The sequence below is a fragment of the Oryctolagus cuniculus genome, chromosome 12 (genome assembly GCF_051225735.1).
Source record: "Oryctolagus cuniculus isolate XC-2025 breed Fujian yellow rabbit chromosome 12, ASM5122573v1, whole genome shotgun sequence".
Classification (NCBI taxonomy): domain Eukaryota; kingdom Metazoa; phylum Chordata; class Mammalia; order Lagomorpha; family Leporidae; genus Oryctolagus; species Oryctolagus cuniculus.
In genome coordinates this window covers 110,839,649-110,864,209 of record NC_142878.1, presented here as the reverse complement: position 1 = coordinate 110,864,209, position 24,561 = coordinate 110,839,649, and the positions used below count along the sequence as shown (strand labels likewise).

Genomic DNA, 24,561 nt, shown 5'->3' with positions numbered 1-24,561 from the left:
CACTCCTGGCGGCAGGCGAGGCCCTTGGCGCACGGAGGAGGGGGCTCAGTGACTGCCCCGGCCCCTGGGGACCCCTCCCGGCTCTCCTCCCTGCAGCCAGGGCCTCCCAGCCGGCCCGGCCCAGAGCTCCAAGCCGGCAAGCTGCAGACGGAGCCGCGCCGCCGGAGCCGCAGGCCTTCCCGCCCGCCGGGGGCTGCCAGGCCCCGCAGACACTTGGCTCCGCAGGGTGCGCGCCTGCGGCCGGCCGCGCCCGTCTGCCCGCCCGGCTGGCGGCGTCCCCCGGGCGAGCCGGCACCCACATCTGGCTGCACAGCACCGCTCGGCGGGCCTCCTCGGGGGCCGGGCCACCTCCGGACAAGAAGCCGGCCATTCAGGTCTCCAAACAGACTTGGCCTTCACCGCGAAACAGGGCAGCCCTGTGCGGCTGGGGGCCACCCTGCTGAGGCCGGCAGCCAGCGGACCACAAGTCCCCTCTGTGCTTACGGGGTAAACCCCGCCCCGGCGCCCCAGGACGCCCCACCTCAGAACACCTCCGGCTTTGTAGACACTCCAGGGTCCTCCCAGGTCCTGAAGGAGCCTTGGGGGAGGGGCAGAAGACAGGGGTGCAGGCCTGGACTTAAGGAAAGCCCAGCTCCTACCCCTCCTGGGCCTCAGTACTCCTTCCGGAAAGGGGCAGGCACAGTGGGGAAAGTGAGGCCGGGAATGGGGTGAACTGTCAATGAGCGCTGGCCCTGCATGGCCAGAAGCGAACCCCGCCCTGGAGAGGCTGCCCCAGACACAGCGCAGGCTCCCTTGACTCTGCACCTGCCTTCTGCAAAAGCCCCCCCGCCCCCCGCCAACTACTGTGCATAGACAAGTGCTGCGTGGTGAGACCCCAGCTGCCCTTGGCACTGCCTGCAGGGAGAGGCAGACCCGGGGGTGAAGGAACCGTCCTGGGGTCCCTGGAGGACCCCCGCAGACAGAAGGCACAGGTAGGGGTGAGTGGTGAGGCACGGAAGGCTGGCAGGACCCGTGTGTCCCTGCGAGGGTCTTGTCACCTGGAAGGCAGAGCCACGGGGTGCTTAGCCTGGCTATGCGACACAGTCCACATCAGAGGACCTCTCCCCTGGCGCCAGCTTCCTGCTAATGCAGACCCCGGGAGGCAACGGTGATGGCTCAAGTCGCTGGGTCCCTGCCACCCTGGGTGAGAGACGTGGATTGAGCTCCCAGCTCCGAGCTCCCACTTGGCCCAGGCTTGGCCACTGCAGGCATTTTGGGAATGGACAGGCAGATGGGAGCTGTGTGTGTGTGTGTATCTCTGGCTGTCTGCCTCTCAAATAAATAAAAGCAATAGGGATCCAGTAAAGAAACTTAAAAAAAGATGTATTTATTTGAAAGGCAGTTACAGAGAGACCTTCCATCCACTGATTCACTCCCCAAATGGCCACAAATGGCCAGGAATGGGCCAGGCCACACCAGGAGCCTGGAACTCCATCCAGGTCTCCCACATGGTGGCAGCTGGGCCATTTTCTGCTGCTTTCCCAAGCACATCAGCAGGAAGCTGGATCGGAAGTGGAGCAGTCGGGACTCGAACCAGTGTTCATATGGGATGACGGCGCCACAGGCAGCTGCTCCATCCACTGCACCGCAATGCCGGCCTCCCAACAAAGGACTTTAAACGGTAACTGGACCGTCAGCTTTGTGTGTGGAAAAGATGGCTGGGACACACAGATTTGCTTCCAAGTGAAAGCTGGGAGTGGGGTGGGGGTCTGCAGGATGAGCACTGAGGAACGGGGGTTGTGGTCCGTGTGGAAGATGACAGCGGCACGTGGTTCACTTTACAATTCTCCCATCCTCCTGCATGTCCCATGTTCCCCTGGGAGACGGGTCAGTTAGGAGGCCGCGGCCCAGCACAGGGTCAACGCTGCGGACTTGGTGGCAGTGGTGACCGAGGGCCAGGGAGGGGCCCAGGACATTCGTATCCCAACAGAATGACCTGACCTGGAGACTGGTCAGCTGTGGGGCAAGAGGGAGAGCAGGTCGAGAGTGCGGGGGGTGGCCTTGCCGAGCCCTGCCGGGGAAGCAGGGCCAGCAAGCTGGTTTGCAGGAACGGGTCACGGTCCAGTCTTACACACGCGCAGGACGGCGAAGCAGAGATGGCAGCCACCCTCAGGTAAGACAAAGGAGCTCAGCAGAAAGGTAAGGGGCGCAGGTTAACTTCCGACTGCCAGCCTCTGGCCCGGCGGTCAGCACGCCCAGGCCGCACACTGAGTGTCAGCTCAGCTCCTGCTGCATCCTGGAGGCAGCGGTGATGGGCCGAGTACTCGGGTCCCTGCCACCCTCAGGGGACACTTGGACGCGTTCCCGGTTCCCGGCTTCGGCCCCAGCCTGGTCCTGGCTATTGCAGCCGCCGCCTGGGGAGTGAATCAGCAGATGGGGAGTTCTCTCTGTCTCTGTGTCTCTCTCTGCCTCTCAAAAAAAAAAAAAAAAAAAAAAAAAAAAGCACATGGAAAATAAAAGGAAAGAAAATGAAAGACAACCCAAGGAGTGACAGAAGTATTTGCAAACATGTCTGTTAAGGGACTAGAATCCAAAATACAGAGAACTCTGCCGACGATGAGGACATCGTGTCCTGGGAATCACCCCAGTCACAAAAGGACAAAAGTGGTAGGGGTAGGTGTCCCCTTACACCGAAACAGAAAGGAGGAAGGTGGTGGCCAGGGGCAGCGGGAGCGGGAATGGGGAGTAGTTGTTTAATGAGTGTACAATTTCAGGCTTGCAAAATCAAGAAGTTCTGGAAATTGGTTGCACAACAGTGAACATATTAATGCTCCTGCACTGCACCTTAACAAGCAGTAGGATGGGCAACTGTGTCACGGATTTATCAAACCCCAATTGAAAAAAAAATTGGGGTCGGTGTGGCGCAGTGGGTTGAGCCTCCAGCTACAATGCCAGCAACCCACAGGGGCGCCAGTTGGAGTCTCGGCTTCCAATGCAGCTCCCTGTTAATGCACCTGGGGAAGCAGCCAAACATGGTCCACGTATCTGGGCCCCTGCCACCTGTGGGGGAGACGTCGATGGAGTTCCAGGATCCTGGCTGCGGCCTGGTCCAGCTCTGGCTGTTATGGCCATCTGGGAGGTGAACCAGCAAATGGAAGGCTGTGTGTGTGTATCTCCCTCCTCTCTGTCTGTAACTCTGCCTTTAAAAAAATTAAAACCAATCTTTTGATTTAAAAAAAATGGACAGGGACAGGCATTTCCTAGCTTAGCTGTTAAAAGACCCCCGTGACCCCCACCAAAGGGCCTGGTTTCAGTATCCTGCCTCCCAATTCCAGCTCCCTGGTAACACACACCCTGAGATGCAGCAGGTAGTGGCTCAAGTACTGGGTCCCTGCCAGCCACGAGGGAGACATGGGTGGAGTTCCGACTCCCAGCTTTGCCCTGGCCCAGCTCCAGCTGTTGCACACACCTGGGGAGTGAACCAGTGGACACAAGATCTCTCTCTTTGCCTCTCAACTAAACAAATTTTAATGGGCAGATGTTTAAATTAACATTTCTCCAAGGGTGATATTAAATGACCAGCAACACATTTAAGACTCTCGACATTTTGTGCGTCACCAGGGAAACGTAAACCACACCCACCAGGGCCTGTGACCGCACACCCACAGAAGCAATAGCAGGTGTTGGCGAGGTGGGTGCACCGGAAGTGCTGCAGCTGCCATGGAGACCAGCTCGGGGCTGCGCCAGGGGTTCGAGGCCCTCAGAGTGTCGGCACACAGCTGTGCAAAGAGGAGCAGGTGCACAGGCTCCGTGGGAGCTGAGGGGCCCAGAGCTAAGGCCGGGAGCCACTGGAGTCGCCTGCTGCTGGGTCCCTGCGGGCGCTGACTCAGCGGCACTCGCCGCCTGCACAGGACCCGCGGGCGGCCAGCGGCAGCCCCAGTGCCAGGGCCCCAGACACAAAGACCAAGCGGCCAGGGGGCTTCCTCCAGAGCCCCAGGTACACCTGCTCTGCCCTGAGATGGCTCAGTAGTGTCCTGTGTCCTGGCCAGAGCACAAAGGAGAAAAATTTAAGGGCTTTGGGGTCAGACTGCGCATAGGCTGAGCCTCCCCGGGGGCGCAGCCGCCACCATGCGCAAGGAGGTGGCATGCGCACTGTGAATGGATGTTCCCACCGGCACCGCCTGAAAACCCAGCTTCCCCCCAGGCCTGCGACACAGGGTCAGACAATAAATTTGGGAGAATGGCTGCACCCACGCCCAACAACCATGTAAATACACTCAGGAATAAATTTTACAAATGTACAAAATCTACCAGAAGACAAATATTCTATGTGACCTGAAAGAAACAGAGACATAAACCCTGTTTTTGAGTGTGAACTTGAAAAAATAGGTTTCAAAGAAGCAATTTGGGGGCTGGCACAGGTAAAGCCACTGCCTGCAGTGCTGGCATCCCACATGGGCACCGGTGGAGACCTGGCTGTTCTACCTCAGATCCAGCTCTCTGCTATGGCCTGGGAAAGCAGTGGAAGATGGCCCAAGTCCTCGGGCCCCTGCACCCACATGGGAGACCTGGAAGAAGCTCCTGGCTTCTGGATTCAGCCTGGGCCAGCCCCAGCTATGGTGGCCATCTGGGGAGTAAACCAGAGGAGGATCTCTATCTATCTATCTCTCTCTCTCTCTCTCTCTCTCTCTCTCTCTCTCTCTCTCCTTCCCTCCCTCCCTCCCTCCCTCCCTCCCTCCCTCCCTCCCTCTCTGTAACTTGGCCTTCCAAATACATAAAAATACATCTTTTTTTTTTTTAAAAAAAAAAAAAGCAGCAACTTTTCCACCAGTTATTTTGCAATCGTACCTGAGATGGAGCAGGTGTGTGTAGGAGCGTGTGTGCTCCATGAATCAGCTCTGGGCTTAGCCCATGGGCAGAAGAGCCAGAAAAATTTGAAAAAGACAAATAATGCAAGATATCGGGTATCAGAACAAACCTCCAGGCAGAGCAATTAAGTGGAGAGGAATGTACTGGCTCAGGAGGGATCAACAGATCAGGGGAACATCAGAGGGAAGACTGAAAACAAGGTTTCAAGCAAGGAAACCGAAAATGAAACATCTAACAAACAGTGCCGGGCTCCGGCTATGTCTCCCCATTCCCCACGGTATATTCCCCCTAGATGAACCATCTAAGTATTTTCTAAGTCTATAAAGAACTAAAGAAAACAGAGAAGAATATTTTTAAGTTATTTGTAAGGTTTTTCTAAGTAAGATATAAAATCCAGTTATAAAAGACATAAAAGATTTCACTGCATGAAAATAAAAAAATGGAAAACTTCTGTACATCAAAATTTAAACGGACAGGGATTGATATTCTTTTTTGTGTTTTTTTTTTTTTTTTTTTTTTGACAGGCAGAGTGGACAGTGAGAAAGAGACAGAGAGAAAGGTCTTCCTTTTGCCATTGGTTCACCCCACCCTGGCAGCTGCTGCCTGCACACCATGCTGATCTGAAGCCAAGAGCCAGGTGCTTCTCCTGGTCTCCCATGGGGTGCAGGGCCCAAGCACTTGGGCCATCCTCCACTGCACTCCCTGGCCACAGCAGAGAGCTGGACTGGAAGAGGAGCAACCGGGACAGAATCCGGCACCCTGACCGGGACTAGAACCCGGTGTGCCGGCGCCGCAAGGGAGAGGATTAGCCTAGTGAGCCGCGGCGCCGGCTGTGTTTATTCATTTTTATTTATTTGAGTCAGAGTGACAGAGGAAGAGAGAGTGAGAGAGAGGGGGAGAGAGAGAGAGCGAGTGCGAATGCAGGCAAGCGAGCTTACTTCCACTGGTTCATTCCCCAAATGCCCGCAAGAGCAGGGGCTGGGCCAGGCTGAAGCCAGGAACAGCAAACAAAGTAACTGAGCCACTACCTGCTGCCTCCCAGGTGCATCTGCAGGGCAAGACTTGGCTTCAGGCCCTCCAGTAAGGGATGCGGGTATCCCAAGCGGCAGCTTAACCTGCTGTCAGAATGCCCACTCTAGATTGGTATTCTTCACATATAAAGAGCTCGGTTGCCCCTCTTCCAGTCCAGCTCTCTGCTGTGGCCAGGGAGTGCAGTGGAGGATGGCCCAAGTGCTTGGGCCCTGCACCCCATGGGAGACCAGGAGAAGCACCTGGCTCCTGCCTTCGGATCAGCACAGTGCGCCGGCCACAGTGCACCAGCCATGGCGGCCATTGGAGGGTGAATCAACGGCAAAAGGAAGACCTTTCTCTCTGTCTCTCTCTCACTGTCCACTCTGCCTGTCAAAAAAAAAAAAAAAAAAGAACAAGGGAACAGAAAAGTAAGTGAAGTAAATGAAGGGAGAAGCTCTTGGTGCAGCAGTTAAGCCTGCTTAGGGTGCCCACCTCCCATGCCTGCTTTTCTGTCTCCGCCCTAGCTTCCTGCTAACGCACACCCTGGGGGTGCAGGCCTCTGGGGAGTGACTATCTGGAGGCACGGTCTCTGTCCTCTCTCTCTCTGCCTTACACATAACATGTTTTTAGAAAAAAGAAAAATGAGTCAAGAATATGAATAAGCGACTCACACACACACACACACACACACACACAGAAGTATCTGTCTTACTTCTTATTGGTAAAGACTTAGAAAATGATAATGCTGGGGATCACCAAGGATGTGGGAAACAGGCCTTCCTCACACCTGCGATGAGAGGTGTGATACCAGCTTTTCCGTATCTACGAAGAGCCCCAAGAAATGCAAATCCTGGGGTCCGGCACTGTGGTGCAGCAGGTTAAGCCACTGCCTGCGATGCTGGCATCCCATACAGGCACCAGTTCGAGTGCTGCTCTGCTCCGATCCAGCTCTCTGCTAATGCACCTGGGAAAGCAGTGGGAGATGGCCCTGCACCCACATGGGAGACCTAAAAGAAACTGCTGGCTCCTGGCTGTGGCCTGGCCCAACCCTGGCTGTTGTGGCTGTTTGGGGAGTGAGTCAGCAGATGGAAGACCTCTCCCTCTCTGTCTCTCTCTGTAATTCTATCTTTCAAATAAATAAAGAGGGGCTGGCACCATGGTGTAGCAAGTAAAGCTGCCGCCTGCAGTGCCGGCATCCCTTGTGGACGATGGTTCGAATCCTGGCTGCTCTACTTCCCATCCAGCTCTCTGCTGTGGCCTGGGAAAGTAGTGGAAGATGGCCCAAGTCCTTAGGACCCTGCACCCACGTGGGAGGCCCGGAAGAAGCTCCTGGCTCCTAGCATTGGATTGGCTCAACTCCACTGTGGCTGTTTGGGGAGCGAACCAGCGGATGGAAGATTTCTCTCTCTCTGTAGCTCTGCCTTTCAAACAAATAAATAATCTTAAAAAAAAAAAAAAGACTTCAGATAAATAAATCCTAAAAAAATAAGAAATGCAGATCCTTCAACAACTCTGAAGAAATTGTGAGGAAATAGACTAAAAATGCACTTTCATACAAATAGCAATTACCAGGGAAAAAGTGGAAATACTAAAGTAGGATTTAATCAATACCATGGATTCGTATGCTACACTGACAGAGAGTGTTCCATGTGTTGGTATGGAGAAAAGTCCAGAATGTTCCATTTAAGTGAAAAGTAGGCACAGATAAGTAAGATAAAATCTACTTATTAAACATCTGTACCTACAGGTGCACATCAACCAACAGTGAGGATATGTGGGTGGGGAATTATGGGATGGCTTTCACTCTTTCTATACTTGTCATTTTGTTTATCTTACTCTAACAGACGTGATACTTTTTTTAAAAAAATATTTATTTTGTTTTTCTTTGAAAGAGTTACAGAGAGACAGAGAGGTCTTCCATCCGCTGGTTCACTCCCCAATTGGCCGCAACGGCCAGAGCTGCGCCGATCTGAAACCAGGAGCCAGGAGCTTCTTCCGGGTCTCCCACGAGGGTGCAGGAGCCCAAGCACTTGGTCCATCGTCTACTGCTTTCTCAGGCCACAGAAGAGAGCTGGAATGGAAGAGGAGCCGCCGGGACTAGAACCGCCGCCCATATGGGATGCCCGTGCTTCAGGCCAGGGAGTTAACCCACAGGGTCAGCCCCAGATGTAATACTTTAAAAAAAAAAAAAAAGCAATAAGGCTATTTTAAAGTAAAGTAGAAATGATGCTGCATTTTTTACTCACTGGATTTCAGACACTGGTTAGTTCAGTAACATCCAGTGCTGTCAGCATTTGGGGATGGGGGAAGGGGAGTCTCCCTGCCCAGGACACATGGCGGCATTGGGAATTCTACACCCAGGCGCAGACACACAGTAACAATCACCCACAGGAAACCACTGCGCACAAACTCCAGTGTATCCTGAGAATGTTCACTGAAATGTTAGTAGAAGATGGAAAATGTAGTTTTATAAAAGTCCATCCAGCTGGTGCCGCGGCTCACTAGGCTAATCCTCCGCCTTGCGGCGCCGGCACACCGGGTTCTAGTCCCGTTTTGGGCGCCGGATTCTGTCCCGGTTGCTCCTCTTCCAGGCCAGCTCTCTGCTGTGGCCCAGGAAGGCAGTGGGAGGATGGCCCAGGTGCTTGGGTCCCTGCACCTGCATGGGAGACCAAGAGGAGACACCTGGCTCCTGGGATAGCAGTAGAAGGTGGCCCAAGTGCTTCGTCCCTGCACCCGCGTGGGAGATCCAGAAGAAGCTCCTGGCTTCGGATCGGCCCAGCTCCGGTCATTGCAGCCATCTGGGGAGTGAACCAGCGGATAGAAGACCTCCCTCTCTCTCTCTCTGCCTCTCTAACTCTGCCTTTCAAATAAACAAAATATTACACACTGAAACATTTGTCTCAAAAGAGACAGAAGCCAGGAGAAAGGGAGAAGACACATGCGGTCTTTCAAAAAGTTGGTGGAAGATTCACATCGTGAACAAATTATGCAGGAAAATCTTTTTGCACCAAAATAAACATTTTAATTCCATTTCCCCACACTCTTTGAAGCCTTCTTGTAAACAGAAACCAGCAGGACCCCCCGCCTGCTCATGGCTGGTGCTCAGACACAGGTACGTGCTTGAAATTCTCCAGCATAGAAAGCCAGCACTCGCTGGGTTATCAGAAAGTGAAATTTCCGGGTCTTTCTTTGAAATCCAAAACATTTTGGAATAGCATCGCGTGTGGCCTGAGAGGTGAAGAGCCAGTTCTGCAGAATCCGCTTCATTCTAACACCGACTAGAAATACCTAAATTGTGTCCGAGAAAGCAATTCTGGCCAGTGGTCTCAGGCATTTGCCTGGGCACTGCCCATGGCGCTGCTGTCCACCCCAAGGCAGAGAATAAAAAGATGCTCGCCGGGTAAGCGCAGTGGGATCCTGGCATTTAAGGTCCCCTTGCCGTGGAGGACCCCGTGCCAGCAGGGAGGACGCGCAGTTGGTTTGACTTCAGCTAACTCTTTAGGAGCGCGCACGCACACACAGCCAAAAACGAATGTCTGTGTAAATGACAGGCAGGGGGATTCCCAACACCACGGAGCAAACGTCATTCAGGACAAGAATCCAACGTGAGTCTGGCTCCCAGCGGCTGTAATCTCTTCAGACCCTAACGATGACCCAGTGGCTGCAAACTCCTCCTCCCTTCTGGAATGTGTACTCGGGGGCAGGGCATGCTAAGGAAGCTGCTCCCAGGGGCTGCAGCGCTCCCGCCTCCCTCTGCTACATTATAAACAGCTGGGGATTAATCAAGACCTCAAAGGTCGGCCACAGCAGGGAGGGCAGGACAGGCCTGTAGCCCAGGTGCACAGCAGTGCAGGCCTGGTGGGCTGTTTACTTCGGGAACTTCAGGTAGTTCGCAGGAAACGGAATTAAAAGCTATGTTTACTTGGAGGCAAAAAAAAAAATTTTTTTTTGAAATGCATGCATATGAGTTGGCTGGGGGTGGGGGATGTGCCTTCTAGAAAAAGCGTGCCAAGGATTTCAATGTTTTGCCCCCAGAGAAACTTGGAGAAGCCGTCTCACACCTGCAGCAGAGGCGGCTGTGGAACTGGCGGTGGGGTGGGCCTTGCTCCCCAGGAAAAGAATGAAGCCCATCATCTCCTGGTGTGGTGTGCAGACAGCCTGCCAGGGCCCACAGGCCGGGGCGGCACGGTTCAGGGTCCTCCCGGATCCCAAACCCGCCTAGCCCCGGGCTCCCGCGGGGCTCGGGACGGCAGGGGGCGTCGCCGGGGAGGCTGGGTGGAGCCAGCCCCGCGGGCACCGGGCGCCCGCAGCTCCTTCCAGGCCGAGTCAGCGAGTGCGCCTCTCCGATCCGCGCTAAGCCCTAGGACTTCCCTGGGACGCAGCACCGCGGCACGGATGGGCCTGCGCTGCGCTCCCTGTGCCACTTATAAAATTCTTCCAAGGGGTCGCTGGGAGGAGGACTCGGATTTGGCCCCAAGAGGGTCCCCTGAAAGCCCAGCGGCTGCGTCCGGAGGCCCCGCGCTCTCCCCGGACCACGTCTTTGCTCTCAAGAGAGCCGGTCGTTAGAGGTGCCCGAAAGAAACGACCCTGGCAATTCCGCGACGCGGGGCGGACCCCAGCTTGAAATGCGGCGTGGGCCCCACGCAGAACTTACAGCCCCACCCACTAGCTCCGCTTTCCTCCCAAAGAATCCCACCCTGGGGGGCCGGAGCCACAGTTCCTCGTGTCACCTGCAATGCCACCTCCCGCCTACCCTGCGCTCTCCCGGGCTGCGGGACCCGCCCCGGCGCACTGGCGCCCCTCCGGGCCCGCGGGCCGCCCCTAGCCGGCAGGTGCCGCCAAGCCCCGCGCCACTCGGCCTGGACCTCCCGCCCCAGGACGCCCGCGGCGCGGGTCTGGCCCCGGAGCCCGCCTCGCGTCCCCAGCTCTGCCCAGCGAGCCCCTTACCTGGCCGCCTCGGCTTGGGGCAGCTATCGCGACGCCGCCACCGGAGAGCCCCGGAGTGCGCGGGACCCAGCGCGCTGCCCGCCCCCGAAGCCCATTGGCCGGCCCCGCCCCGACGACCCAGGTGGGTCCACAGGCGCGCACGTTCCGCACACCCGAGGGGCTGGGCCTGGGTGTGCGCCGCTCGCCCAGCACCGCGAGGGCCTCGCACCCGCCTTGCGTCCCAGCCCTGGAGCTCGGGGCTCCTCGCAGGCGCCGATGGGCTTCCCGCTTATTCCCTTTCCTCCAGACCCCAGGGCTGGGACCGTGGTAGTCCGCGCGACGTCTCGGCCACAGCTCAAGGCCCACGGGGAACACAGAGCTGCTGACTGGCGGGCACGGTGAGAACTAAGCCCCAGGCCCCATTCCCCAGCCCCGTGGCTCCCACTTGTGGCCAGGCTGCAGGCGCTGGTCCCCCTCCCTGCCCGCCCCGCCCCGCCCCACCCCACCCCACCCCACAGAGAGGAGGCAGGTGTTCAGCCGCTGTTTATTGACACAAGGCAGGCTCCGGACAGCAGGCCTAGGCCTCGCTCGTGGGCTAGGTGGAGGTGGAGGTGGAGTGTTTGTTGGCGGCCACAGCTGAGTGGGGTGGGGAACACAGGTGAGCACAACACACAGCGTGGAGTGGGAGGCCCAGGGGGCCAGATCCGCGTCTGCCTCAACTGGACGCGCCGCCTCCCTTGAGGCCCAGCTCTGGCTGGAAGCTCTACACGCGGAGGGCAGGCCTTCCCCCACGTAAGCTAGGGAGGGGCCCTCCGGGCCTGCCCTGCTCCGGGCCTGCGTGAGCCCCGCTAGGGGCGCCGGCTCGGAACAAACACGTTTGGTGGGAGCCGCCTTCCCGGCGTCCCAGCCCACCGGTGCCACACTACAGCCCGAGGGAGCACTACAAGCGTTGCTGGCCTAACAGATGGGTTGGGGGAAGGAACGGGACGGGGCTGGAGGAGCGGCTGCGGGCTGTCACGGCACGGGCACCACGCGCATGGTGTTGGTGAAGCCAGAGCCAGGGCGCCATCCGGTGAGCACAATGACCACATCTCCCTTCTTGAAGAAACCGCGGGCCTTGCCTGCAGGAGAGAAGCTGGTGAGGGACTTCCACCCTCCACAAGGTGGCGCCAGCCTCACAGCGGGGACAAAGTGGGCAGGGACTTGGACACGACCTAAGACTGCCTAAGGTCAGAGCCAGCTGCTCCTCTCCTCTCCCAACACCCGGGCAGCGGGGCCAACAGCGTGGTGCAGCAGGGTAAGCTGCCACTCCACGCCGGCATCCCCTGTCCAGGCTGCTCCTGCTTCCTACCAACGAGCCAGGGAAGGCATCCTAAGGTGGCCCAAATGCCTTTGCCTCTGCCATCCATGGGGGGGACCCGGATGGAGCTCTGGGCCCGACTCTGGCCTTCTGGCTGTTGCGCCTATTTGAGGACTGAACCAGTGGATGCAAGATCTTTGCCTCCCTCCCTCCCCCTCAGGCACTCTGCCCTTCAAATAAATGACATAAACCTTAACCCCCAGAGCACTGCCACAGAACGAGGCGTTTTACTGTGGCTGCGAGCTATGGCACCCCTCCCCTCCCGGGCGCTGCTCAGGACTGGCAAGCAGTGGGATTCAGGGAACATCCCCAGTGGGGACCAGGGGTGCTCAGCTAGGTCTCTTGGCCTCTCTGGTCTTGGGGTTCCCCCCGTTATGTTCCCCAGGCTTCAGGGTCCCAGAAGCCAGTAGCCAGGTATCCTGCCCCTCAGGTCTCTAGTCTTGCTCCCAGCACGCACCGACATTCATGGCCAAGTTCACCCGGAGGTCGACATCCTCAGCCCAGGCCTCCTGGACCGGATCCTTACACACCACCGGGAAGATCCCACGGTACAGGTGGGCCTGGCGGGCGGTCTGGTGGTTCCGTGTCACGGCAATGATGGGGGCGCGCGGGCGGTACCGGGCCACTTGGTGAGCAGACCTGGGACAGGAGACAAGCAGGACGACCATTAAGCAGTGTCCCTGGAGCCCCCCCCCCCCCCCGGGCCTTTGGCAATAGCTCACCCCCTAATCCAACTCACTACGCCAGCCTGAAGCTCTGGCCACTTCCACACCTGCTCTCTGGTGCCTCTGAGGGCAGGGAGCCGCCCCATCTCATCCACTGACCCCACGTGGCCAGGGCTGGCAGCTGCCTTGCCACACCCTGGACTTTTCCACTATGGCAGAGGGAGTCCTGCTCCCTCCACCTGGCAGCCCTAGTGCAGGGCCTCGTCTTGGGGCCGGCAGAAGCACAGCGGAGCAGCGTGTGGCCCACAGCCTGACTGCAGAGCCGCAGCACAGCTGCCAGACCCTGGGCCCAGCAACACACGGACCCTCCACTGCCGGGCTCGTCCACCCAAGCGGCCCCAGCAACTGGGCTCCAGATCTCAGACAAACTTGAAGATCCGGAGGCATCTTAAGAATTCCCAAAGGGCCAGTGCTGTGGCATAGCAGGTGAAGCCGCCACATACAGTGCCGACATCCCATAAGGGTACTGCCTGAGTCTCGGCTGCTCCACTTCCGATCCAGCTCTCTGCTGTGGCCTGGGGAAGCAGTGGAAGACGCCCCAAGTCCTTGGGCCCCTGCACCCACGTGGGAGACCCAGAAGCTCCTGGCTTTGAACTGGCACAGCTCTGGCCATTGTGGCCAATTGGGGAGTGAACCAGCCGATGGAAGACCTCTCTCTCTCTGCTTCTTTCTCTGTGTAACTCTTTCAAATAAATAAATAAATCTTAAAAAAAAAAAAAAAAATTCCCGGGGGGGCCAGCATTGTGGCATAGGGACATGGGCATCCCACACGGGCACGGCTTCAGCCTGGCCCAGCCCTGGCCGCTGCAGCCATTCGGGGCGTGAACCGGGGAAGACCTGTCTCCCTTTCTCCAACTCTGCCTTTCAAATAAGTAAAAAAGATTTTTTAACCAAAGATTAACTCCTAAGATTGTGTAGATTCAGGTAAGGGCTTCGTGATGAGAGAAAGGTGGGCATGGGGGCAGCTCCGCCTGTCAGGGGACCCTGGAGGTGGGGACTCTGCTGAGCCCTGTGCCAGGGGCCCTGCAGGAGCTGGGGAGGGGCCCGCGAAGGAGCAGGCCCCGGGAGCAAGCTGCGAAGACAGAACAGGTGCCAGGAACAGGCTTGGCCTTCAGGGGAGGCAGCTGCTGGGGTCAGAGCTGTGAAATCTCAGAAGACTGCCGCTAAGAATAGTGCAGAGCTAAGCCGGCCGTTCTACAAAGGTCAGCCCGAAAGCCCAAGAGTGGGCGTCGCAGACCTCTCCTGGTCGCACACGGCAGCCCAGCTACAGCCCCTCCTCCCCACCCGCTGTCTCCCAGGGCCACAGGGGAGGGAGGGTAACTCAGGCCAAGTCCAACCCCGGCACCACAGCCCCACAAAATGAGGGGAAAGGGGGGGTGACCTTCCTGGGCCCAGAACCCACTGGTGTGTCTGGCAGAGATGGGAACAGCATTCAGATTTTCCAGACTAAGTTTGCAAAGAGGTCCTAAGAACCAGAAAAGGCAACCCTGCTTCTGTTTCCAAGGAGCAGCTTTTAAAGAACAAGTATGTGTCGTCAGCCCTACCCCTTACGCAGCGAGTCCACAACCCGGCTCCGCTCACTGCTGGTCCTGGCCCGGGGGCCTGGGAGCATCCTTCCCTGCCAGGGTGCAGGTGGTGGGCAGAGGGGCTTACCTTGGCTCAGCACCATCTGCGCACTGCGCCAGGACCGCTCCCAGGCCCCTCCTGCAGGGGTGTCCCGCAGCAGGGCACTGCCAGGCGCTCGCTGGCGCCTCCTACCTGCCAGACTTGGTCAGCACGATTATGGCCCCACTGCAGCACTTGAAGGAGGCCTCCACGGCACCCACGGCGGCGGCTTCTGTGGGGTCGCTGGTAATGGGCGCCAGGCGGCGGAGCTCCTCAAATAATTGCAAGTGGTAGATGGCAGCCTCTGCCTCACGGGCAATCTAGGGGAGCAACATCCGTCCAGGGGGACGAGAGGGGACAGAGCTTCGTCAGAGCTTCGTCAGAGGGGAGGGGATGAGTCTACAGACAGCGGGTGGGGGACACGGCCCAGCAAGGCCAACACGAGCCTGAGGGCTGCAGCCCGGGAGCAGCAGAGCCAGACTCCCCGAGGGCGTTCCTCCACCGGCTGCCCGAGACGCCGCTGCCTACCGAGGCAGAGCCTCCGGTCCTGCCCTGTCCTGACCACCCTGGCTGTCTTCCTGCAGCTGAGCAGAGGCTCTGGGCCCAGGCCGCGCATCCTGGAGCAGCTGGCGCAAGAGGCAGGGTCCCCTGCAGCGTTACCTGGCCTCGGGCCCTACCTGCCAGACTCCGTCAGAACTATCAAAGCTGCCGCTAAACACTTATAGGAAGCCTCCACGCTGCCCATGGCCATGGCCTCCATGAGGTCTGTGGAGTGACTGGAGGCTCGCGCAAGTTCTTCGAACAGCTTGCGGTGGAACATGGCTGCCTCAGCCTCGCGAGCTATCTGTAAGGGTTAGGGGAGAGGGCAAGGAAGAGAGGAGGAGGAGGAGACAGGGAAGACAAGACACGGAAAGACAGAACGGGGGATTAATCAGGGAGGAAGGCACCCCGGGTTAATCGGGTCGTCAGGCAGAGGCAGAGGGTCCAGGTCCAGCCAGCTGTGGGGCATGGAGAATTTCACACCTCACCCTCCGATACCGGGGCTGGGAGTGGAGGGAAGCCAGTATGGCCGCGGGCTCTAGCGCCGTGGCATGGGGACCTGCCCAGGCTGGACCTGACCACGCTGCCTCGTGACACAGATTTCGGGAAGGAGCAGGCCCCTCCTCACTTGGCTGTCTGGGTGTTTGTGCCACATGGAGGCTGCTTGGCTTGAGGCACAAGGGTGCTCTCCCCAGTGCCCGCCGTGGAAACAGACAACAGGGCTGGGAGGCAGGCGTCAGCAGCCAAGGCCACGCAGGAGAGCTGGCAGCACAGGCCAGCTCGCGAGGGCCGCCCTGAACAGCCATGTGAAGAGACACCCATGGGAGCATGCGGGGACGTCACAGGACGCTTGATTAACAGCTACTGATTAAAACAGGCGCGAGAGAGCTGAGTTACCACAGACCACCAGCTCAGGTGAGACTGAGAATCAGAAAGCGAGTGGAAGCGTTCGAGATTACAATGCAGTTCCCAGTGGCTTAGTCATCAACGGGCGAGGAAGGGTCAGCAGCACCGCCCCATTCATTTCATCTCCGAGCGGAAGCAGACGCGGGGAGCACCGCCGAGTTAACGATGGAATGAGTGCATGCAGCCCGAGGGACAGGGACAGGGACAGGAGCCAGGGCCATACCTGGTGCGGCCTAGCCCTGAGTTACGGGTCAGTGCATCAGTCCGAGCACGGACACTGAGAGGCGGCTGCCGGCTAGTGGCCTGCACCACCTGCAGGGCAGCCACATCCTGGCCCAGAGCCTGCAACGCCCTAAGCTGTCTGTCCATGGGAAAGACCAGTTAAGGGAAAGAGGCACAGAATTCAGAACCCAGAACCAACTCTGGGACCCAGAGCCTCGTTCTAAGTCCTACTGGGCAGGGGAACCGCAGGGAGAAGGCCGGCTTTGGGTCAGTGTCCTGGGAGTTCTTGTCCCACAGCCCTGGTGATGCTGGGAGCTGTCAGGATTACATCAGTGTACCAGGGACTTATCAGAACTAAAGCCAGCAGTCGTAGATCTCATCTAATCCAGCTTACAGACGAGGTCCTGAGAGAGCGGAGACTTCGCCCAGAGACACTTTCTGTAGTCCGTGTGCTTCAGACAAGGTCATCACCCTCCCGCTTGAGCTTACCACAGCACACAGACAGAGGGGCGTCAGAGACCACAGGGAGCCACTCTCCAGGTGACTGGGGCTCAAGGTGCACCAAGCCCGAGCGGCCTTGACAACCAGCCCTGGGCTCCCACCTACAGAAGAGGTCAGGCGGCTATGGCCCAGCCCCAGACTCCTGCAGATGACTCCAGTGTGAGGACCACCGGGGCTGGCCACCTTCCCAAGCCCCTCTGGGTCGTCTGGACTAAGTGAGGCAGCTGCACCCCCACAGCACAGAAGCCGGTCCCGCTGCAGGCACCATGCAAGGCCGGCTCACAGGCAGCTTGCTGGGTGCACACAGGCCCCGCAGGGAGTCCAGTCAAAGCCAAACAGAGCAGCTGGGGGCAGGAGCCCTGGTGTCTTCCAGATCAGGCCAAAGGTGCTGAAGCCCCTGGACCTCTGAGGAGGGCGACAGGCATCTGCTGAGGGCAGCAGTACCCCAGGACTCAGGCGAAGGACTCGGAAGCTGGGGTGACTTCTCCGGACAGGAGCTGGGAGGCGGGGCAGAAGGGGCGCCCCACGCCCAGCACATGCCTCACTCGTGCAGTGAGGCTCCGCGGAAGCGGGGCCCTGGGCACTCACCAGGTGCTGCATGCGGACGGCCTCCAGCGGGTAGTCGCCCTTGGCCGTCTCTCCAGACAGCATGATGCAGTCGGCTCCATCCAGGACCGCGTTGGCCACGTCACTGCCCTCGGCGCGGGTGGGGCGGGGCTTCTTGATCATGCTCTCCAGCATCTGGGAGGGGCAGAGCACGGGTGAGACCCTGCTGGACTGGGGGTGCACAGGGACGGGGTCCCCAGGGAGGGCCACATGCCTGCGTGGCACAGATGACAGGCTTCCCAGCACGGTTGCATCGCCCAATTATCATCTTCTGGGCAAGGAAGACCTTCTCTGCAGGAATCTCAATGCCAAGATCACCACGAGCCACCATGATCCCGTCGCTGGCCTCCAGGATCTCATCAAACCTGACAGAGGGGGCAGGGACGAAACAGAAGTCATATTCCACAGGGGTCCCAAGTATGGTGACAGACAGGAAGCCCCGGCCACGACCCCTAACTCGGAGGGCCCGACACAGCACAGATGCGTGCACGTGGCCAGGCTCCCGGCTCCTGGGCCTCGACACCTTCTGGGATGCCCCGCCCCGCCTCTCCACCTGACCCTGTGAGGCCCTCAAGTGCTCCAGTCAGCATTTCCCAGGAAGGGCACCGACGCTGCTGGCTGCTTCCCACCCCAAGGTCGGCGGCCTCATCTAGCCAAGGACACCACAGGCATGCCCCGGGGAGGCAAGAGGGCACGCGCATCACCGGCCCGAGCCAGCAGCCCGGCCCATCAGGACAGCAAAGGCAGAGAGCCGAGCTCATGTGGTAGGAAGGACGCCCAGGCAGAGCCGGAGACGGCCAGAACACCAGGCTGTGGGGCCCCAGGGCTGCTGCCGCCCTGCCCCTCACGAGCTACTGCTCTAGGAGGGGCCAGCTGGCCACACTGAGACGGCGGAGGTGGTCAGGCTGGGCTGGGGCAGCCTGGGGACCTGAAGAAGACCCCCAGGCTTCCCTCTGGGGGCGAGTGGCTCATCGCCAGGCCAGCCCTTCTGAGGGAAGACCAAGACCCCGACCCCGCGCTTCCCCACGGCCGCCGGTCAGGAAACGGTGCCAGCCCCCATCCTGTGGGCGGAGGCCTGCTCTCTCTGGTGTGGGTCCCCCGGCCACGGAGCAACGTCAGACCGCCTGCACAGCCTTCCGCTGCAGCGTGCTGCCCAGCGAGCAGGCGCGAGGCGGGCTGGCCGGCTGGCGTCCGGGGACTCACCTGCGCACCCCCTCGTGGTTCTCAATTTTGCTGATGATCTTGATGTTCTTCCCTTTCTCTCCCAGGATCTTCCTGACCTCATGGACGTCAGCCGCCTTGCGGATGAAAGAGGCAAACACCATGTCCACGTCCTGCTCCACGCCGAACTTCAGATCCTGGATGTCCTTCTCGGACACGGCAGGCAGGTCCACCGCAGCCCCGGGGAGGTTCACGCCCTTCTTGCTGCCCAAGAAGCCACCGTTCTCCACCTCCGTCACCAGGAAGTCAGGACCTGTGGGCACAGCGAGCAGGGGATGCAGAGCCGCCAGGGCCCATCCCCCAGGGGACAGGGGAGCAGCAAGCAGCAGGTGCCTCCCTCCCCGCGGAGGACCAGGGAAGCACACCTGGGGGCCGGGGCCACGCAAACAAGCCCAACCGCCGCCCACAGCCTGTCTGCCAGCGCTCCCTCACTCGTTTGGGTGAGTGCCGTGGTGCAGGTTAGGCCGCCACTTGGGACGCCTACATCCCATAGTGGAGCGCCTCGTTCAGCTGCTGATCCGGCTCCCTGCTGACACAGCTGGAGGCACAGCTGATGGCCCATCCACGAAGGAGACCTGGCTCCTGCCTTTGGTCCTGGATGCCGTGGGCACCCGGGGAGTGAACTAGCAGACAGAAAATCTGTCTTCCCCTTTCTGTCAATCTACCTCTCAAATAAACAGAGCTCACCATACCACCATCTCTCCGCCAGACAACCAAGCTTCCTACCTCCCTACCTTCCACGAGCCCCGCAAGTCGGGAGGCCGGAGGAGCTCTCTGCCTTTGCTGTCCTGAGGCCGGGGTGCTGCTCAGGCTGGCGATACACACCTTTCTGCTTCACCTGCAGGGAGATGAGGCCATCGTCCACGTAGACCTTGCTGCCCACGTCCACCACCTTGCAAATGTTCTTGTAGTCCAGCCACAGGATGTTCTCGTCGCACTTCTCCATGTAGGCGTTGTCCAGCGTGATCTTGAGCGTGGCTCCCTTCTTCAGCTCCACCTCCGCCGTGCCGCTCTGGACAGGAGAGTGAGCGAGAGTCCAGCTGGCAGCCAGCGCCCCCGCCTCCCCAGCACAATGTCTGAATCTCAGAGGAATCACAAAGCTTGGCCCTTGGTGAACAGATGCCCTTCTCTAACTTAGCACATCCGAGGAAACAGCCAAAGACAAAGGCCAACACGTTCTGTTGCGTTACTTAAAGACGGCCAAGACACACAAAGAAACTGCTTCTCAAAGCCAGAAGTCAGTTTTTAGACTAAAAAAAAAAAGATCCTTTTGTGGTACCATGGAATCCACATTTACACTTGACCTGAATTCTAAAACATGGCAGCACCCAGGCAAACACCACAGACACGCCCTGGGCTCCCCGTGTCCCAAGGATACTCACGCCCTTGATGAGCCCCGTTCGGATCTCGGGTCCCTTAGTGTCCAGAGCCACCGCGACGGGCCGGTAGAGGATGGGGTCTGAGGCAAAGCTTTCCGTGGCTGTGCGCACGTTCTTGATGGTCTCCGCATGGTACTGGGGGAGGGAGAAGAGGACAAGTGTCCTCCCACGCTCGGGCCAGCTGGCATCCCTGGGGCTGGGAGCCAAAGCTGCATCGCCCACCTCGGCCGCCGTCCGCCCGAGCACCCGCAGCCTCTCCGCACCTCCACCACGGCACGCACTCAGCAGAGGCCACTGCCGTCCAGAACCACACAAGCAGCAGCACCTTCGGGCTGTGCTCTTTCCCCTAAGACAACTAACAGGGCAAGACGACTGGGGCAGAAGAACCAGGGCAGGTGTGGGTGAGACCGCCGGGCAATCAGCGCAGAGCCTGACAGAGGTGGCCAGGCGAGGGCCCTCTCCCACGGATTCCAACCACAGTTCCAACACCAGGTTGTGGACTTCACCTGAAAGCTCAGGTAGGTCATGAGAGCTGGCTGCACCCTCCCTTCCCAGGGTGTGGCCTGAGAGGAGAGGAGCAGGCCAAGGTGCTCTCAGGCCCCTCTCCGCACCAACTGCCCTGGCAGCACATCCTGGCTCCCGTCTCTCTCCAAAGCCCTTTCTCCCTCACTTGCCAGTACTGTTCAATCAAAAAGGCAGTCAAAGCCGAGATAAGATGTCAAAAGGGCTCCCAGATAGGGTAATCAATACGGCACTGCTGATAACAGCGCACCTCGCTCAGCACTTCATGGGCTTGGCCTTTAACCACCACTGTCTGGGCAACAGCAGCTGCCAGCAGGCCTGGGACGCTGGAAGGTACCAGGAGCCAGAGCCGTCTCCAGGGACGACACTGCCCAAAGCTGTCTGACCACCATGAGCTTCTAACTCAGGCACTCTCTGCAAGGAGCGACCACTGGCTCCACTTTCTATTCCACAGAGGTTCTACATTCTTCGTATTGCTGGTTTGCAATAGAAATCATTTACTTATAATTAATTTATTTTCACTTTTTATTTCAAAGGCAGAGAGAGAGATTATCTTGCAGCTGCTGGGTTCACTCCCCAAATGCCTGCAATTGTCAGGAGCCTACAACTCCATCCAGGTCTCCCGCATGGGTCGCCTCCCAGGATATGCACTAACAATAAACAGTTGGAAGCAGAGAAGCTGGGACTTGAACAATGCACTTAGATATGAGATGTGGACATTCCAAGGAGCAACTTAACCTCTGAACCAGACACCCAGTCTGGAGATAGTTCTGGTGTGGTGTTTTTTTTTTTTTTTTTTTTTTTTTTTTGTAAAAAAGGAACGGATTGGCCGGCGCCACAGCTCACTAGGCTAATCCTCTGCCTGTGGCACCGGCACCCTGAGTTCTAGTCCCGGTTGGGGCGCCGAGTTCTAGTCCTGGTTGCTCCTCTTCCTGTCCAGCTCTCTGCTGTGGCCCAGGAGGGCAGTGGAGGATGGCCCAAGTTCTTGGGCCCTGTACCCGCATGGGAGACCAGGAGAAGCACCTGGCTCCTGGCTTCAGATTGGGGCAGCACGCCAGCCACAGCAGCCAATTTGGAGGTGAACCAATGGAAAAGAAAGACCTTTCTCTGTCTCTCTCTCTAACTCTGCCGGTAAAGAAAGAAAGAGAGAGAGGCAGGGAGGGAGGGAGGGGTGCTGAATATTACCAAATACCTTTTGTTCTGAGGACTAAAATAACATGAAACTCAGAAGAGTCAAGCACACAGGAATTATTTAATAACTCTATGTTCCCACAATAAAATTTACTTGGCCACCAGTCAAGAAATTCCTTTAACAGAGGAGAGGGAGTGGGAGATCTTTCATCATTGGTTCACTCCCCAAGTGGCTCCAATGGCTAGGGCTGGTCCAGGCTGAAGCCAGGAACCTCACTCTATCCTGGGTCTCTATGTGGGTGACCAGGACCCAAGTACTGAGGCCATTACTCCCAGGCACACCAGCAGGAAACTGGATCAGAAGTGGGGCCAGGGGCTGGCGCTGCGGTGCAGTGGGTTAAATTTCTGGCCTGCAGTGTTAGAATCCCCTATGGGCACTGGTTCGAGTCCCAGCTGCTCTACTTCAGATCCAGCTCTCTGCTGGTGCATCTGGGAAAGCAGTGAAGATGGCCCAAGTGCTTGGGCCCCTGCACCCACGTGGGAGACCCGGAAGCTCCTGGCTCCCAGCTTGGGATCAGCTCAGCTCCAGCCACTGTGGCCATCTGGAGAGTGAACCAGCAGATGAAAGACTCCTCTCTTCTTCTGCCTCTACCTCTCTCTGTAACTCTTTCAAACAAATAAAATAAATCTTTAAAAATAAATAAAGAAAAAAGTAGAGCCAGTGAGACCCAAACCAGTGCTCTGATATGAGGTGTCTGGGTCCCAGTGGAGGCTTAAGCCTCTGCGCCACAATTCCCTCCCCATCCTCGTATTCTTTTTTTTTTTTTTTTCTTGACAGGCAGAGCGGACAGTGAGAGAGAGAGAGAGAGAAAGGTCTTCCTTTGCCGTTGGTTCACCCTCCAATGGCCGCCGCGGCCGATGCGCTGTGGCCAGCGCACCGCGCTGATCCGATGGCAGGAGCCAGGTGCTTCTCCTGGTCTCCCATGCAGGTGCAGGGCCCAAGCATTTGGGCCATCCTCCACTGCACTCCCTGGCCACAGCAGAGAGCTGGCCTGGAAGAGGGGCAACCGGGACAGGATCCGGCGCCCCAACCGGGACTAGAACCCGGTGTGCCGCCACCGCAAGGTGGAGGATTAGCCCAGTGAGCCGCAGCGCCGGCCCCCATCCTCGTATTCTTGACCAGGCCTTCCTGAGATTTCTGATTTACTGTTTCCCACAAAGAATCAGATCTCAGCTTAATTTTTCAATCTTCTATTTCATCAAGCCATGGTCTTACAAATTCTTTTTCTTTAACTTTTTTTTAAAGATTTATTTATTGCCGGTGCCACGGCTTCTGGTTCTAGAACGAGTTTTGAAGCTCTCCTGATCATCACACTCTATACTGATCTTGATTTCCATGAAAAAAAGTCAGGGCTGAGTGTGGCACAGCAGTCAAGAATCCACTGAAGACACGCCTGAGTCCCAGGTGCACTTCCGATCCAGCCTCCTGACAACACAGTGCATGGACAGAGCAGGTGATGGTTCAAGTGCCTGGGTCCCTGCCTGCCTTGTACAGAGACCCAGAGTGAGTTCCGGACTCCCAGCTCTGGCCTGGTTCAGCTCCAGCTGCTATGGACATTTGGGAAGATCAGAGATGTCGCTCTGCCTCTACCTTTCAAACAATTCTAAAAAATTATGTCAGGTCATGTGTCTGTAAAATTTCTACTTTTATGGAACTTGAAGTTTTTTGGTGAGTGACAGAAAATACTTTTTGCAACTCAAAGTATATAAACATGCCATTTTTGGTCTTGGGGATGTAAAATCTTATGTCATAAACATTCTAAATGGTTGACAGGGTGCTGGCTGGGGTGGGGCTGGGCTGCTTATTATCTGCGGAGTGGTGCCCACCCCACCATTACTGCTGCCCTGTGGAAGGCTCTAAATTTAGATTATGTCAGAGTCAGTTCTGGCCAGCCTGGCGTTGTGGAACTGCATGTTCAGCAAGCACAGATGGTCCACATGAGCTGCCAGGGCGGGGGCTAGGGACACGGTCAGAGCTGCCAGAGACAAGGTGTAGGACTGAGCACTGGAGACAGCACCTGGGATGTGTGCATCCCATACCGGAGGGCCTGGGGTTGAGTCCTGGTTCTCGTCACGCTTGGATGGCAGCAGGTGACGGGGCTCAAGTGTGCGGGCCCCTGCCACCCATGCGGGAGACCTGAACCGAGTCCTGCCTCCTGGCTGCTGCAGGCATTTGGAGAATAAATCAGTGGGAAAATCTGTTTGTTTTTCAAATAGAATTAAATAAATTAAAAAAAAAAAAAAAACAAAACAAAACAAAAACAAAAAACAACACAAAAGCCCAGACACAGAAGCAGCCGTGCCTCTGTCAGGTGAGGAGGGGGAAGGCGGTCACGTCAGTCCACACCTCAGCACCTCAGGCCCGCTTCCCAGATGCTGACCCTGGAAGCTCACCTGGGCCTGACCCTAAACCACCAGAGGCACTGCGCTTCTTTCCTTTTTCATCCCACTTTTAATCTGGGAATGAGAATCAGAAGCACAGACCCACGCCCTCGTGCGACAGGTGCAGCCCTTGCCATTTCCGAGCGGGGCGGTGTTGTTTTACTGGTGGAGGGAGCGCGCAGCGGCTGAAAGGTCAGCGCCTCCAAATCTATTTCTGCTCCTCACCCGCACGCAGGGCCCACGGCAGACTCCGGCAGCAGGGGTCAAAGGTGAACTGATCCTCACTGCTGCCTTGGCCCTCTGGGCAGGGTGACACACGCAGCAATTCCTGGTGAGAGCCCAGGATGCGCCTCAGGCTGCCCGAGGTGCCTGCTGGCCCTGGCTGGGCCCCAGAGTTAGGGGCTGCAGCATTTACCATGGAGAGTCAAGTCTCATGTTTCCAGAAAGCAAGAATTCACCCCGCGGTTTGCACTGCCCGAGGGCTTATTTTTAGTCCAAACTTAACACCAGCTTCCAAATGCCAGAGAGTGACCCTCACCACTGACCTCAGAGGAGGAAAGGACAGAGGGCAAGAGAGGGCAACGTCAGCCTGCCCATTACTCCTCTACCAATGCCG

At 57.8% G+C, this 24,561-nt stretch overlaps 2 protein-coding genes across 9 annotated transcripts in view; both read right to left on the bottom strand.

Moving 5' to 3' along the window:
* The window catches only part of GRAMD2A (GRAM domain containing 2A), a 30,537-nt gene extending 19,356 nt beyond the window's left edge, over positions 1 to 11,181 (bottom strand). Inside the window, exon 1 of the mRNA XM_089310954.1 lies at positions 10,807 to 11,181. The gene's annotated coding sequence lies outside the window, so the exon portion shown is untranslated. The remainder of the gene's footprint in view (positions 1 to 10,806) is intronic.
* Positions 11,182 to 11,310: 129 nt separating this feature from the next.
* The window catches only part of PKM (pyruvate kinase M1/2), a 27,291-nt gene continuing 14,040 nt past the window's right edge, over positions 11,311 to 24,561 (bottom strand). For 5 of the 8 annotated variants that reach the window (XM_070053200.2, XM_089309086.1, XM_089309084.1 and 2 more), the window contains 8 exons: positions 19,854 to 19,985; positions 19,297 to 19,483; positions 18,454 to 18,724; positions 17,465 to 17,615; positions 17,233 to 17,385; positions 15,153 to 15,319; positions 12,603 to 12,784; positions 11,316 to 11,906 (listed from right to left, as the gene is read on the bottom strand). In XM_070053200.2, the coding sequence (XP_069909301.1) occupies positions 11,800 to 11,906; positions 12,603 to 12,784; positions 15,153 to 15,319; positions 17,233 to 17,385; positions 17,465 to 17,615; positions 18,454 to 18,724; positions 19,297 to 19,483; positions 19,854 to 19,985 (1,350 nt within the window). In that variant the 3' untranslated portion in view covers positions 11,316 to 11,799. 8 annotated transcript variants of the gene reach the window in all.